This window comes from Condylostylus longicornis, unplaced genomic scaffold, assembly GCF_029603195.1.
Source record: "Condylostylus longicornis isolate FDR11 unplaced genomic scaffold, ASM2960319v2 ptg000055l, whole genome shotgun sequence".
In the NCBI taxonomy this organism is placed as follows: domain Eukaryota; kingdom Metazoa; phylum Arthropoda; class Insecta; order Diptera; family Dolichopodidae; genus Condylostylus; species Condylostylus longicornis.
In genome coordinates this window covers 886,816-902,505 of record NW_026578024.1, presented here as the reverse complement: position 1 = coordinate 902,505, position 15,690 = coordinate 886,816, and the positions used below count along the sequence as shown (strand labels likewise).

General features: G+C 25.2%; 4 protein-coding genes across 7 annotated transcripts in view; 2 read left to right on the top strand and 2 right to left on the bottom strand.

The window, feature by feature from the left end:
- LOC129611644 (AN1-type zinc finger protein 5) overlaps positions 1 to 1,382 on the top strand; it is a 71,554-nt gene extending 70,172 nt beyond the window's left edge. For all 4 annotated transcript variants that reach the window (XM_055524868.1, XM_055524866.1, XM_055524867.1 and 1 more), the window contains one exon: positions 1 to 1,382. In XM_055524868.1, the coding sequence (XP_055380843.1) occupies positions 1 to 149 (149 nt within the window). In that variant the 3' untranslated portion in view covers positions 150 to 1,382.
- Positions 1,383 to 9,659: 8,277 nt separating this feature from the next.
- Positions 9,660 to 10,318, top strand: LOC129611888 (39S ribosomal protein L41, mitochondrial). Its single transcript, XM_055525302.1, has one exon. The coding sequence runs from the start codon at positions 9,753 to 9,755 to the stop codon at positions 10,263 to 10,265; it is 513 nt and encodes a 170-aa protein (XP_055381277.1). The 5' UTR covers positions 9,660 to 9,752; the 3' UTR covers positions 10,266 to 10,318.
- Positions 10,253 to 11,195, bottom strand: LOC129611887 (serine/Arginine-related protein 53). The gene is made up of 3 exons (XM_055525301.1): positions 11,039 to 11,195; positions 10,449 to 10,977; positions 10,253 to 10,392 (listed from the first exon to the last, which is right to left on the bottom strand). Exons 1-3 carry the CDS (start codon positions 11,110 to 11,112, stop codon positions 10,309 to 10,311), a joined length of 687 nt encoding a protein of 228 aa, XP_055381276.1. The 5' UTR covers positions 11,113 to 11,195; the 3' UTR covers positions 10,253 to 10,308.
- Positions 11,196 to 13,205: 2,010 nt separating this feature from the next.
- LOC129611961 (zinc finger protein with KRAB and SCAN domains 2) lies at positions 13,206 to 14,865 on the bottom strand. The gene is made up of 3 exons (XM_055525391.1): positions 13,964 to 14,865; positions 13,760 to 13,900; positions 13,206 to 13,694 (listed from the first exon to the last, which is right to left on the bottom strand). Exons 1-3 carry the CDS (start codon positions 14,700 to 14,702, stop codon positions 13,396 to 13,398), a joined length of 1,179 nt encoding a protein of 392 aa, XP_055381366.1. The 5' UTR covers positions 14,703 to 14,865; the 3' UTR covers positions 13,206 to 13,395.
- Positions 14,866 to 15,690: the final 825 nt, after the last annotated feature.

Genomic DNA, 15,690 nt, shown 5'->3' with positions numbered 1-15,690 from the left:
GTTTTGAATGTCGATGTGGAGGTCTTTTTTGTGCTGTACATAGATACAGTGATAAACATAATTGCACATTTGACTATAGGGAACATGGGGCCCAAGAAATTAGACGCAATAATCCCGTAGTAGTTGGCGAAAAAATTCAAAAAATTTGAACTTTTATAATATATGTGCCATCAAAAAATATAATATAAAATTAATACCATTAATATAAAAAAAGCTAAAAAAATTAAATAAAATATACCTTTTATAAATAGATATGTATACCAACATATATATGTATGTATATATAGATATATACCTGTATAAATATATATATAAAATTCAAAATAATTTACTATTACAAAAAAAAACTGAAATTTATTTAAATTAACTGCAACAAAAAGCTAGAAAAAGTTTCACAGTCACATGAATTATATAAAGCTGTGCTAACACTATACCACTAAGTATTATAATTTATAAAATTACTTACAATTAGCAATTGGAGACGAAAACACTGATAATTTCTTCACAGTGTAAGCATCGATTAGTTATTGTTTTATACATAGCAGAAAATAAATTAATAGTGGATTTTTGACAATTGGAAATATCTATTAATACATATTAACTAATCTATAAAATTAAAAGAACTATAACAAAATTTAAACATCAAAATTATATTAATTAATGGTATAGTGTCAATTTGGCTTTACATTGCTCGTCTAAATTTAGTGGAAAACAAACAAAAAATTCGAAATAAAATTTATTTTATTAAAATTGTTTAAAACCAAATTTTTGAGAAATATGAAAAATAAAACATAACTGAAAACAAAATTATGTTATAAACTATTTTAGAAAAAAACTTAAATGATACTACAAATAAAATACACATAAAAACATAAAATATAGATAATAACTAATTATAATAATTTAGGGTAAATATATTTGTATATGTATATCTAAATTCAATAATATTCGGATGCAACAAAACATAGAAAGATGTGAAACATTTAATTTTTCTAGGGAAATATTTACGGAGACAGAAAAAATTATTTGCTGTAAAATTAATTGATATCATCACGAAAAAACATTTTTTTAACGTGTGCTTCAAAATTATTTTTTGTATAATAACATGTTTTAGCGTTCTGCATTTTTCCTTAAAAATAAAATAATTATTAAATTGTGAATTTATTTTTTTAATTGGAAATCCATTAGTGTAAAACAAATGTACATTGCGAGTTTGCAACGAAATATGTAATGATATAGATGTACCGTCAAAAAAGAAAATTTCAAATTTTCTCAAAATATATACTGTTTTTAAAAAAGACGCACAATTATACTAAATTTTGAGATTAATAACATTAAAAATTTTCAAAGAATTAGTCCATAAATTGCTATTAATCTTGAAAGATTGAAAAAGGAAATAAAATATTTATTATTTTATTTTTAGTTAATTAATATTTTTTCTAATATTAATTATTTAATATTTATTATTCAATTTATTCATAAAATGAATTTCCTTTGTATAACTCAATTTTTCCTGTAATTACTTACAGGAAAAATTGAGTTTTACAGTTTTACTACAGTTTTATCTTATTTTAATACATGTATTATTTTCTAAGTATCTCATAAACTCAAACATTAATCAAACAAAAGTAATAATGCATTCTGTCTCAAATTAAAACTCTTCAAGTAAATAAACATGAAATCTGTTAAAAATTGATTTTAATTTACTTTATTCTTATCAAATTTGTTTTTAACATTAGAATCTTTTTTTCTTTTACATGATAAGTAAATATTTTCTATTTTTTTCAATCACACTATAATTTTCACTGAAGGTGAAAAGATTCCTTCATCTTCCTAATAATGGATTTTCAAAATACATATACTTAGAATTTTCAAAAATGAAACAAAAATATTTGAAACCGACATGTTGTTAGCTTAATATTATATATTAATAAAAGCAAAAATATGTATTTCAAAAGGTTTTTCTTGCAGAATACTAAAAAATTTGCAAAAATAATTACTTTTCATGACAAAAAATCTTAAAAAACAAAGTATACTCAAAATATATTGGTGAGTGAAAAGCACAAAAAAAATTAAAAAGTATTTTGCTTTTATTAGCAGTGCTTTTCCGTTAGGCGCGACATAATTGCTCATTGCAATTGGATATATTCAAGAATTAATTTTTTTAAGCAAAAGAAGCATAAAAAAGTCGATTCCAGATTTTCAAATAAACAAAAATTTGTCGACTTTTTTGTCTACTTAAAGACAGTACAAAAGTGCGATATAAATATTAATAAAAAGTTCACAAAACTAAATTAAAAGATATGTTGTATAATTTACTCAAAAATAAAATAAAAAAATGACAGCAGCAGACAGCGTTTGTTTGAACCAATTGAAATTTTTGAAATGAATAAAATATGACATACCTCAACACCAGATAATTTCATTATGCACATGTATTAACTAAAACTTCTGTATCATTCAATTCCGAAACTGTTATATAAACACTAATTATAGATTCAAAACTTAAATGACCAATATGAGTAATACAAAAGTAGTGCATGAAATTAAAAATTTTACATTAAGTACAAACAACAGTCCTGGAGAAAAAATCATTAAAAAAATTCTCATTCAAAAATTAAATCAAAGTCATAAAATTAAACGACAAAAAATTTGAGAACTAGTAAATTTTCTATGTTTTTTTTTTTTTTTTTTTTTTTGGTTTTATGGATTTATTTTAATATCAGTTATTTAATAATTTGTTTAACGCTTTAGTAATGTTTTTATATAGGATATATTTTTTGAGTAGGTAAATATTTTTATTTTAACATTTAATATATAAATTTGGTATAGAAATTTTTGATAGTGTTTTCATGACTCACATTATATTAAAACTGGTTTTCGCAATTTTTGATAGTTAAAACGTATTTTCAAATTCAAAAAAATTATAAAGTTGCCTCATGTTGTATAATATATTCATAATTTGTATTTTATTTCGTATAATCAAAAAAGATGTAAATATAAAAATTTTTTTGTTTAATCTTCCTTTAAAGTGTTTTTTTTTCTTGTATCTCAAAACAAAGATCTATCATTTAAAATAAGAATCTGGGGGAAACTTCAGTGTATTGTAATTGACAAAAATTGCTATTTTGATGGAAATTTTTAAGTGAGCTCGTGATTGCTTTTATTTATTATTTTGAGTTTAGTTAATTAAAACTATTATACATCAAAATATTTGTTTATCGCAAAAAGATTAAAAAAAGAATAAAAAATTATTTTTTGTTGTAAAAAAATCGAAAATTTTAAAATAAGTAACAATTTTAATATACATTAATTGTATCTTAAATTAAAGGATTTAAATATAACTGATTTTCTGTCATATAATCATAATTTCTATTTTTTCTTCAAAATATACAATTTATTTAAGTAGTTTTTTTTATAGTAGTTTAGCTAAAACTTGTTAAAAATTTAAGTTTAATATTTTATTATCATTTGATTTGGAGAAAAAAATATTTTATTAAAAAAAAAAGAATTTATATACGTATATGTTAAACGTGTTTGCACATATATAAATGCATATTTTATATATATCCATATGCATATATGTGCATATACGTTTTATATATATATATATACATAATTATTGCTTACATGAATAGTATAAATAAAGGAAACTTATAAAAAAATTTAATGATTTTTACTTGCTATAATTTTGAAAGTAATAAATGAAAAGAAATTTTAATTGAAATAAAAAATGTATTTAAAAAGTTAATTAAAATAAATACATTGGTTTACAATTAAATGCAAAATTGATTTTTGAATTAAAATGCAAAAAAACATATATTTACATATAAACTAAAAGACCTTTTTTTATTTCTTTAATTATTTTTTATAATTTTAATTTTTTATGGATTACATAATTTGAAGACAATTTGAATTTGAAAATAATTGATTAACCGCAATTTTTATAATAGAATCTGAATTCTAATAAAACTTACACTCAAACAAGCTTTTTAATTTTTCTAGTATATTTTGCGTTTTAAGTATATCTAAACTTTTTTTTTCTTATCTTCACACAATATTTTTTTATCTGCTTCACAAAAATACTTCTAAAACACATTTAGATATACACATTACATTTGAAACACAAGTGTGGTATTAATTACAAAATACGGACTTACGAATTACACATGCATAATTTTTACAACGTAAAATAAAAAATTGAAAAAAAAAGTTCAATGGTAAAATGACGGTAGAAAATTTTGCAATTCTAGCATATTCCAAAAGTCGCAAATTCAAAATTTATGTAATCAATTGTATGATGTAATTAGATACTGAATCAAATAACTAATATTATAAATAATAAAATAAAGGTAATATAAGAAAACAATAAATAATATTTACTAATATAAATTATAAAAAAATTAATAGTAATTGATAAAATTAATTAAAAATAAAACAAAAAATATCCTCCTCAACGCGTATTGTATTTTATCTTAGGGTTTATTTTTAATAATAAAAACAAAAAAAAAAGAAAAATTTATTCAAAAAAAATTTAAATAAAAAAAGTAAAATAAAAAAAATTGAAAAAAAAAAATTGTAAAAAAATTGACTTATAACAGTAAAGATAGGATATATTATGTGAATTTGAAGCTACTTAGGCAGAGAGTCTGGTTCTGTTCATTATTTTGTCTGATTGAAAATTTTCAGCCGGAATTCATTTATATTTTTTAGCTGCTTCCAAAAAAATGCAAACAGAATACAGTCGTAATATGTACTCAATGAGCTATACAAATAAATATAATATCTAGATAAAAACATGTACAACATGTACAACAATGCCGAATAGTTTCACCCAACGTCGACGACGAATAAAAAAAATTTCAAATAAAAAATTTGACTAACATCATTCTTCTTTTCTTTTTTTAAAATGCCTCTTTATTATCAGAATTGCTCATGATTTCCTTTGCATTGATTTTTTTTTATACTTATGTCATTCAATCTATTATTGACCATTGAACTCTGCAATCGTGGAATGTGTCAGTATTTTCTGCGTGTTTTTTGCTGCTTCCTTTTCTCTTAGAAAAATTTCTTTGACTTACTTGAATTAAAAACCGACTTCCAAAAGGCGGCATTACATAATCTAGTTTATAAGTGAAGATGTTTAATTACCATTTAATATTGTCTACTCAAATTATTATCAAATAATGAACATGACCAGAAACAATGCCCTCAGTATGATCACAGTTTGCATATATCCAACTTTTAAATGTATATGTAAATGCATACTTATACCTATGAAAATATTATTATTATATAATATGATAAAAGTAAAATGTCAAAAAAAAAAATATTTTATCATTATTATTTTTTCTTTGTCTTAATTATTAAGTAGCTTTAATTTAAATAATTATTGAATAAAATAAAAAAAATGTAAAAATGAACTACATTGTGTATTTATCGATAATTTGACACAGTTCTTCTTGTAGTTAATTTGAATGAAAATGCATTTTACCTCTCTAGTGGAGTTTAAAATCAATTACTCGTTTATTTTACAAATGAATTATAACAAAAATTTCATTTAAATAGGAAATAAAAACAGACAACAATTTTTTAAATATACATATAATAAATATTAAAAAACATTATATGAAAATTAAACAATAAACCCCAACAGAAATTAACAAAAACAGAAACTACTTTTGCCTCGATTGTATTACCCAAGACTTATATATTTTTTTTAAATTTTTATTGACAAATGAAGTTATCCACCCATATTCTCGTTGTTAGTCGCATCACTCGAGGTGATAAATATAAATTTAAAACTTTTGGAAATGATTTTAATTTGAACAACTCAAAATTTTTTAATAACAACTCATCATGTGAAGAGGTGCAACTAACAGAATATTGGATGATTATTGCGAGAACAAAATATTTCTTAGTAATGTTAATTGATTCCGCTACGGAGGAAAAATGCGTAAAATTTATTGAATTTTTTAAAAATAAAATATTTGAAAAAAAATACATATTATGATTATTATAATAAAATAATAATATCTTGTTTTGTTTTTTCATTAGTTTATGTTTTTAAATTTAAAAATAATAAAATTAAAACAATTTAATTATTAAATACATACTCTCCTTTTATTTTTTTTATTCTTCCTCAGAATTAATGTGAGTTTTTAAAAAGCAAAAAAATATACATATATACATACTTATATATTAATAAATATATATAAAATTAAAAAATAAAAAAAATAAAAAAATCATCACTAAATAAAAAAAGTCTATTAAACTGATTTTATTTAACAATTTATAATTAATTTTCAGATTTATATATGTATTCAATTATAGTTCAACGGATTTGCCAAAGTAATGTGATTTGCTTTCTCCCTACTCACAAAGCTCAAGTTACATATATCTTTATACCAGTATATTTTTTATATTGATTCTACAGTACTCTGTTTTTAACCGAACTTTATTTCAAAATTTTAGTAATACAGTTTGGAAACATAATTCAGCAATTATTATGCCTGTTCCAATATCCGTCATAATGCTTTTGGTAATGCCATAAAACCAAAATACTTCTCAATAATACGAGTACCCCATCACCTCAAGAGATACGATGAACAGAATATTAGTATAAATATGCCAATTCCAAGATGCATCGTAATATTGTTGCGAACTACGAATTAAAAATTGTTACGAACTACGAATAAAACACTTAAATTTTCGGAGTTCAAACGTAAACTTGCTTACTGGTAAAAAATTAAAACAAAAAAACAGTTTTGATACAACGAAAGCAAAAATTATTTCAATTTAAAAGTGAACAAATAATATTGGTGTTATTAGTATATAAAAAAAAATTTATTCAAGTAAGCTATTTAAACAAAAGAATATTTTGGAAATGCTCTTCGGAATAACGTGTATGGAAGAGGAAGAAGGATTGGAAAGATAGTAAGATCATAATAAGGGCTTAAGGGATACTTTCATCCTTTCAACATGGATGATATTTTGTAAGTTCTAATAAGTTGTAAGTTTTTTATTAAATTTTAAATGAACTTGGAATTGAGTTGGATTCAGTAACTTTTTATATTGAATTGCACACATTTTCTTATAAATTACAGTAACTAAACTTACATTTTAATAATTTTTTGATTTCTTTGTATTATTTATTTTTAAAACTTAACTAAAAATGACAACCGATAATAAAACAACTAGTTGCGAATTATTTACGAAGAATGTTTATTCGTAGAATTTGCCTATTAACATTTGTTAAAAAGGGTTCTTAAAATATCAATTCATTCGTAACTTCTGAGAGTAAATTTTGAAAATTTTCGAACCAAATACCAAATACCAAAAGTAATGCCATATATATCTATCAGGCCTCCAAGCTGAAAATATTTTCCGAAATTTTTAATCGGAAAAAAATACAAAAACCATTCTTAATGTTTTATGTTTTCGAATTATGCAGTAAGCAAGTTTACGTTTGAACTCCGAAAATTGAGAAGTATTTTGGTTTTCAGTATAAATTTAAAACTTTTGGAAATTATTTTATTCTGAAAGAATCAATTTTGAATAACAACTCATCGCTTCAAATGAATAGAGAACTGATATTACTACACAATTCGTAGGTGGAATTGTGTAGTAATATTCAACCATAAATTCCACTCGTGGAATCTTACGAACTACGAACTTAACTGACGTAACGTAGTCTTACGAACTTAACGTAGACTTTGGAATGATCACAAATCCCTTTCGTATAGATTATTAATCAACAATGACAGCACTATTTTTCAAGGTGTCAAAGTCAATACTTTATTTAAACTGTCAAATGTTTATTTATTATGTTTTTTTGTTGCTATTTGAAAAAAAAATTTCCATGTAAAAGGGTATATGTTTTTTAAATATCCTTTTTTATATATTTTATTAAATTTTAATATTTAATATTATTTAATTAATATTTATATATTTATTATACATTAATTATATTTTTACAAGTTTGTTGAATATCCTATTTTTTAAACAATAGTTTTTGGATTATTTTGAAAAGTAGAAAAAAAATGTTTACCAAATATAAATTAATTTCCCTTTATGCTGGCTGTGTTAGAGTAATTCAAACTCAAACAAAAAAATTTAAAACTGAAAATTTAACACGACCGTTCTCTTTAAATCGCTTTTTACGTGTGATTGTTTCTTTATTAGACTTTAGGGGGTTATTTTAATTACGAACGTAATTTATGAATACTGTATAATAAATATTCGGAGCAGAATTTTAATAACTCGTAATTGACAATATTACATTCGTAACGTTCGGAACATTTCGAATTTCAGAGCTAAGAAATCCATGGTTGGGTTGAGCCGTTATTTCTCAATTTAATTGTACTACAAGTGTTAAAATTGTGACTGTCACATTTATTAGTGTTACAATTGTTTGTGTCACATAATATTTTTTTTGTATTCTGCTAGACAAGAAATGTAATGTGACAAAAAAAGCAAGACTCGAAAGGTTTGGATGTTAAATGGTTAGAAAATAAATTAGTGTAAACAAAAGTATAAATAACAAATTATAAATTAGAGAAAGAGGAATCTCTTCGATCTTTTTGGTTTTTGGGTAAAAGCAGAGGTAAAGAAAAAAATAAAGAAAATGAATATTTCTATTATATATATTATTATGAAAGAGGAAAATTCTGATTTGAAAGTTAATAAAAAGTGAATAAAAAAAGCGAAATACACGCTTAGGCTTATAGAGGCGTTTCTAGTAAGAAAGCAAATCTGTCACCTCATACATTTTTATATACGATGCGTCTGGCAGAATAAGACTGATTATTTCTCTACCATAATTGTTTTTGCTTAGAAATACAAGAGTTATAATAATAATAACGATTTAATTCTCCGACTACTAGCGGCAATCTGCGAACAGTTTTTCCAGAATCAGAAATTTATGTAAGATATATAAAAGCGGATATAAAGTTTTAGTTTTACAAAAGACATCTGAAGTACGGACGATGATTGACTTTTGTGTAAAATATCAAAAACAACCAAAATAAGTCCCAGAATCGCACGCTTGGAATTGGCAGTCGAAATTTATTGTACATTTAAATAAATGGAACCAATTTTTTTAACAAACTCATGCCGTATACCGTTTGCATTGAGACACATTACTTAAATCTTTATTTTAGCATAACATAGTGTTATTCATGTTAAATGTTAGTCGCGACAGTCACTGTGATATGTTTGCATATGCAATTTTGATTATCACGTGCATTAAGGTCTAACACTATTTGAAGCTATTTGACACTTGTTAACTACTATATGTTCGATATGTACTGTCAGGATTATAGTGAAAATCTTTTCAAGGTCTACTAGACAACATTAACTTTTAAAAATATGACGTTAACGAAAAGAAATCGTAGATCCATAAGGTTAATATTATCAGTCTAATATTGTTTTCTTCCTATCTATCTATTTTGCGTGAAAAATTTGTATTTAAATTTTTTGATGCAACTGATAAATTTTTGTAATAAAAATTTGTAAAATTTTCGTATTCACTCCTGTTGCGTCAGTTTGTATGCATTGCAACTTTCTTGCCAACAAAGAGCTTGTGTAAACGCTAGGCTAATAATCGGTATATTTTACAATATAAAATCTATATATGTAAAAGATCTGATGGTGACAGATTTTAGTCGGCCTTGTAAATTTTTAGACCATGAGTTTGGGTATCACGCTTTAGACAAAATAGAATATGAAATAAATATTTTATATTTTTTAAAATGAGCAATTTAAAATTATTTTCAAATAATTGTATAAGTTATTTGATTAAATATTCGATTCGAAATATAGGAACGTCATCATCTTTATATGGCAAACGAAACTTTAGAAAATTTTTGGTATTAAATAAAAGAGGAACAAGAATCTTTAAAGAACAACAAAAAATAAAGCCTCATCCGAAAATACCAATAGATAAGCGAGGTGTTCGAGACACCGGATTTGTCGAAAACGGGGAATTTAAAGAAATTCCGGAAAAAATTCCTTTATTAGTGGTACCAGACTTAAAGGATTGCAAATTAAAACCCTACGTATCCTACAAAGCTCCGGAAGTAGTTCAACCAGAATTCACGAGTATAGATCTTTTCAATGCCATATACGCTAACAAAATTGTTGATGATTTCGCTAAAAATAAGCTTGATATAAGTGGTAATCCTTTAGAACCAACAGAAGAAGAAAAATTAACTCCTGAAGAAGCATGGATAAATGCAAGAAAATGTGGATCTGACTTATTTTGAAATATTTTGTTTACAATTTATTCAGCAAATATAAATAAAAATCTTAAGTACTTTGTAGCAGTCTTTGCCTAAAATTGAAAAGCTTTTTCACCCATTTTTCAGATTTCTCCATTTCATCACCAAGGAACTAAGAAGTATACAAAATTATTTAACGATATTTGTAGAAATTCATGAAATTATTACATTAGGGTGAAATAAAGAATCATTTATTGGTTCCAAGTTAGTTGTCACTGTTGGCACCAAAATTGTTTCCTTTTTTAAGTCTATATAAACTTTTTGTGATGTTTTTTTATTACTGTTGCTAGATGTAAATACTTTTGACTCAAATTTATCACATTCAATATCATCTAATGTCTCCAAAGTTACTTTTCCTTCCAAAAGGTTCAAGTCAAATGTCTGCTTTACTTCATTTTCCACTTCTGAAATAGCTGTAGAGGCACAAGCAGTTTTTTTTTGCTTTGATTTGGTACTCTTGTAGCTTTCCTCACTAGTAGCACTTGTGGAGCTTGGACTCCTATGTAAACGCTTAGATTTTTTCGATTTTTTATCCCTCTGCGCCTTTAATGATTTTTTCTTTCGATAATCGTCTTCTGAAAATGAATTTGATCGTCTTCTGGAAGATTTATAGTTTACTTTGCTCCGAGATGACGAAGAAGGGGACCGACTTCGATGTGACTTTTTCTTTTCATAATAATCTTCGTCTGAAGATGTTCTAAAATTAAAACCAAAAATTAAATGCTAATTTGAAGGTTTTAATGATAATTTAATCTAACCGCCTTTTGTAGTCCCTGTCCCGAGAATATGAACGTGAGCTCTTATGTCTATTATAAGATGAAGATCGAGGCATTTCAATTGTATGTTTATCTCTTCGCAAGTGCAATCCTTAAGTTAATTATTGTGTTTAATTTACCAAACTATTGAATGAAAAACAAAGTTGAAAAACAGTGTTGCCACATTGACATTTTATTTGTCATTATGGCAATACTGTTAACATAATTTAATTAAATACAAAAGTGGGATTATTATATTAATATCAGACATCCATTGCTTAGAGCAAACATTAAGCATATCGCCAACAGGCGCAAATAAAACCATCATTTAGTCACAAATATGCAACTATCAGTTTTCAAGCAACAGCGTCATCATTTATAGGAAAGGGAGGGAAAAAGAGGGGCATATGTAGGAAAAAACAGGGAAAAGGAAAAGGGCAAGTAAAATAAAATGACCAGCCCAAAACCCCTCAAAGGAGTCATCTGCAAAACTATAAAACGCGGAACACACATCATAACCAAAAGCGTCGTTAGTCGCAACTAAAAAAAGTCTATTAAGAAAGTCATTATCGTAAACAATATATAATACATATAAACAAAAAAGGGTGTCTAAAGAAGAACATTCGTTCTTCTTTTATGTTTTTGAAATTTAATTTTCAACTTTTCTGCAAATTTAGCAAGAAATACAGTGAACAATTTTACTTATCTTAACTTAATTTTACTTTATATAAACGATCTTACTGATCGTTTATATAAGAAAATTAGTGCATTGGCAAGAGTTTCGTGTTAATTGTCATTTAGTTCTTCAAAATGTCAAACTACTGGGCATTTCAACTTAGGTGTTCTTATTTTTATTTTGTTCCATTTGATTAACAATTTCGGACAACATACTACAATAGCAAACTGAAATATTTCAGTGGATTAGTAAAACTTTTGTATTTATTACGATTTTCTTATGTAAACGTTCTGTTATGGTACTTAGTACCAACCATACAGCATAAAATATCTTAATTTATAGATACAAGGTCGAAAGGTGTATATGATGTGATATGAATATATATCACGGTTGACAGAAATACTTTTTGGAAATGTCAAGATCAAGAATTTTAAAAGTTGAATGTTGAATTGAACTAATGGGCTGTTCACATGACTATGAAACTGCGCTGCGAAAAACGCACAAAGTGTCACAATTTTATTTAATCCCCTGATTTAAATAGGGTATATTATATTTTTGCGTCACGTGACAACGAGAATCGCAGAATTTGGGAAAATTGAATATTTGTCGCTGCAATATGCATTGAAATTGATAGGCCGGCCTTACCCACCGGTGTTATCTTTTAATGGTTTTGCACCTTCAATATTCAGTACTTGCAATTATTATAGTTTTTATAAAAAAATTGTTTTGAGACTGGGAAAATCCGCTAATCTTACCCTCTCATAATTGTAGATTGAAGCTCATTGACATAACCACCTTGGCCAAAAAAAAAGAAATTACGAATGTTACATTTATTTCTCTTATTTTATAGATTATAATATTTTGTAATTAATGGGAAAAGCTACAATTATCCTACCTATTTTCTTTTTTTACTTTATATTAATTAAACTTTACAATATTTCTTTATAATGAATATAGTGGAGAAACAATATTTTTGAATTTTCTTTAATAGTTTCAAATAATGCCAGATATTTTTAAAATGTTCCCTATATTTATAAAATATTTATCCATTTTTCGCTTGTTCTTAAATACATACATTTAATACGTTTTACTGGAAAAACTATGGGAGATAGAGGAAAATGTTATATGGGTTCGCATCGAAAATAACAAAAAAAAAAAAGAAAAAATAATAAGATCATTCGAGATTTGTTAAAATAAAAATTTCGAGAAAAAACAAATAAAAATTCTGATTTTGATGAGCTGTATCTCTATATAAACAATAGTTCCAATCAAATTAATTGTAAGACTAAACATAAAGAATAATTAATCGCCTATAAAACAAGATCCTAACGATAACTCTATGTTGCATAAGTTATAAGCATTTACTCATATGCAGGAAAAGTAGGGTACCTTTTTTTGCAACAGGCTGTAGCTCAAAAACGAGCATATCTGTCATATTATATGACTTTGATTTATTAGTTTAAAAAGAAAAATTTATTTAATAATAAAAACGACTTTAGTTTTCCTAACTTTTTTTCTTAGCAAATACGTGTACATTTCATAAATAACACATAAAAGCAACTTACAAACGGCTTATAGTTTCATACTATCGTAAATTAAATATGCACACCCCTGCACACTAGCGTTTTCGATTTAATTAGTTTTCCAATATTATGTGTGTCCCCATTATAATGGAAGAAATCTATCAATAACTAACTTCAGTAGGAAGGTTGATATTAGAATCAGCACTAGTTTTATGTAACAAAGATTTTAAACCCTCCAAAAAATTTTTCGTGTTTTCTTCCAACATCCTCTTTGTGGTTTCCTCCAAATGCTTTTGCAATTGTTTTTCATGCTTCAGATACAAACTAAATTCGTAATCAATCAACCTCTTTTGGTCTTCGAAGAATTGTTTTGCAAGCTCCCGATTCTTTTTTATCCGCGTGCAAAATTTATTTTTAGTTCTGTAAGTTGATTTATACATCTTCTTTTTCAATCTTAAGCCTAATATATGAAATAAGCATTTATGATATAAAAAAAAAAACATATGCACACAAATTGTAAATTACCATTAATGCATTTTGTCGTATTACTTGTGGAAGAATCCTCCTTTTTGGAAAATTTTGGCTCAAACATAGCTTCTTCTTCGCTAGATACTGACGATGACTCCTCTAAAAATAGGTCCTCACCATTTTCTTCGATAAATATATCTGAAACAAACGTATTGAATTATAAACTTAAGTGCAAAAATTAATTAAAATTTTTTTGTTTACTTTTGGATGTTTTAGTATCGCCTGTCGTTGAATTTGAAGGTATCCTGTTATTAATCATGCTGTCTATTTCCTCAAAAAAGGGACACAAAATTATCTCATTACTATTTTTATTCATTCTTTTTACTTTACAATATTCTTTCTTCATATTTTTCCATCGATTTGCGATTTGTTTATCATTTTTATTCGCGAAACCTCTTCTTTTAAGTTCCGCTTCAATTTTTTTGTAAATTTCGGCATTTTTGTAATGTTTGCCATTAAAATGTTTAAGAGATTCTTGTTCTACCATAATGCTCAAAAGTTCTTTTGTTTCATCATACTCCCATATGTTTCTTTTAGTAGGCATTCGCTTTTCAATTTTTTCATATTCTTCTCTCATTCTCTTTGTATGAACTTTATTGCAGCTATCATCTTCAGACACCCCATTTTTAATTGATGCCTTAGATTGCTCTAGCATTCGGTTCAACTCATCATAAAAAGGACATACGCTCCTTTCATTACCATTTTCGATATGCATGTTTTTCACCATATTATACCTGTTTTTTAAATTTCTCCATCGGTTTTCTATCTGTTGGTTATTTTTGTTTGTATATCCCCTTTTCTTAAGCTCCGCTTCAATGTTTTTGTAAATTTCTGAATGCGTGTTTTTTTTTTCATTTAACAACTGAAGAGAATTCTGTTCTACCATTACATTTAATAACTCCTTTGTTTCATCGTACTCCCAAACATTAGTTTTACTCATTTCTTTGGTGTTTTATTATATGTATGGTCATGTATAACATAATTATGTTAAATTTTATACATCGCATATAAATACGATTGACGATTTTATGCAATGATGTTAGTTAAATCTTAATTATATGTTATATTAATGAAGGTTGAAATTGAATTGAACTCAACATTTAATTTCATCTCAAAGCAGGGTTGAATTTGAGTTCAATCAGGGTTCATGTAAAAACATAAACATATTATTAACCAAAGTGGATAATTAGTAGGTATATTTGGTATAAAATTTGAAAAAACTTTGACAATAGAAAACAATGACGTAATTTCTCGTAAAAAGACAAAAAAATTCTATTTTCAAAAAAAGTAAACCAGATAGAAAAATTGAAAAACTTTTAAAGCTTTATAAATAGGTGATAAACCTCAAATTTGAAAATGTTTTATGAAAATTTGGATTTTGTATTATGAAAGTGTGAAACTTAGCAAAAACCATTTGTGAATCCCTTTTGTTTATTTTAATTATTTTTAAAAAATTAAAAAAAAGGTTATTTTTGAGAAATAACCAAGAAAAACATACATTTTGACAGGTTTACGATTTTAAAAATTTTTAAAATTCTTAAATTCTGCTCTACAAAACTTAGAAAAATTTTAAACATTGAGAAAATAAGAATGTCATTATTTTTTCTCATTTTTGTTCAAAAAGTGTTATACCACCAGACAGTTTGCGTACAACAATTTTACGAACTTTGTGCAAGTTTCATAAACTGGAATATATTTGATTTATTTTACAGTAGCGAATACTTATATTTGAAATAATGGAATGTGAAATATTTATTACACTCATACGGTCGTGTAAGTTTGATTTTTGTTCAATTATTTTGATAGTGTTTCTGCTTCATAGATCAAAATCTTCAAAATAAATATTCCATAATTAGAAGAAAATAATTAAAGTAAATAGCAAAAACCTATTTATGCAGATTTTTCTAATCTAAGTTCCTAATAATATT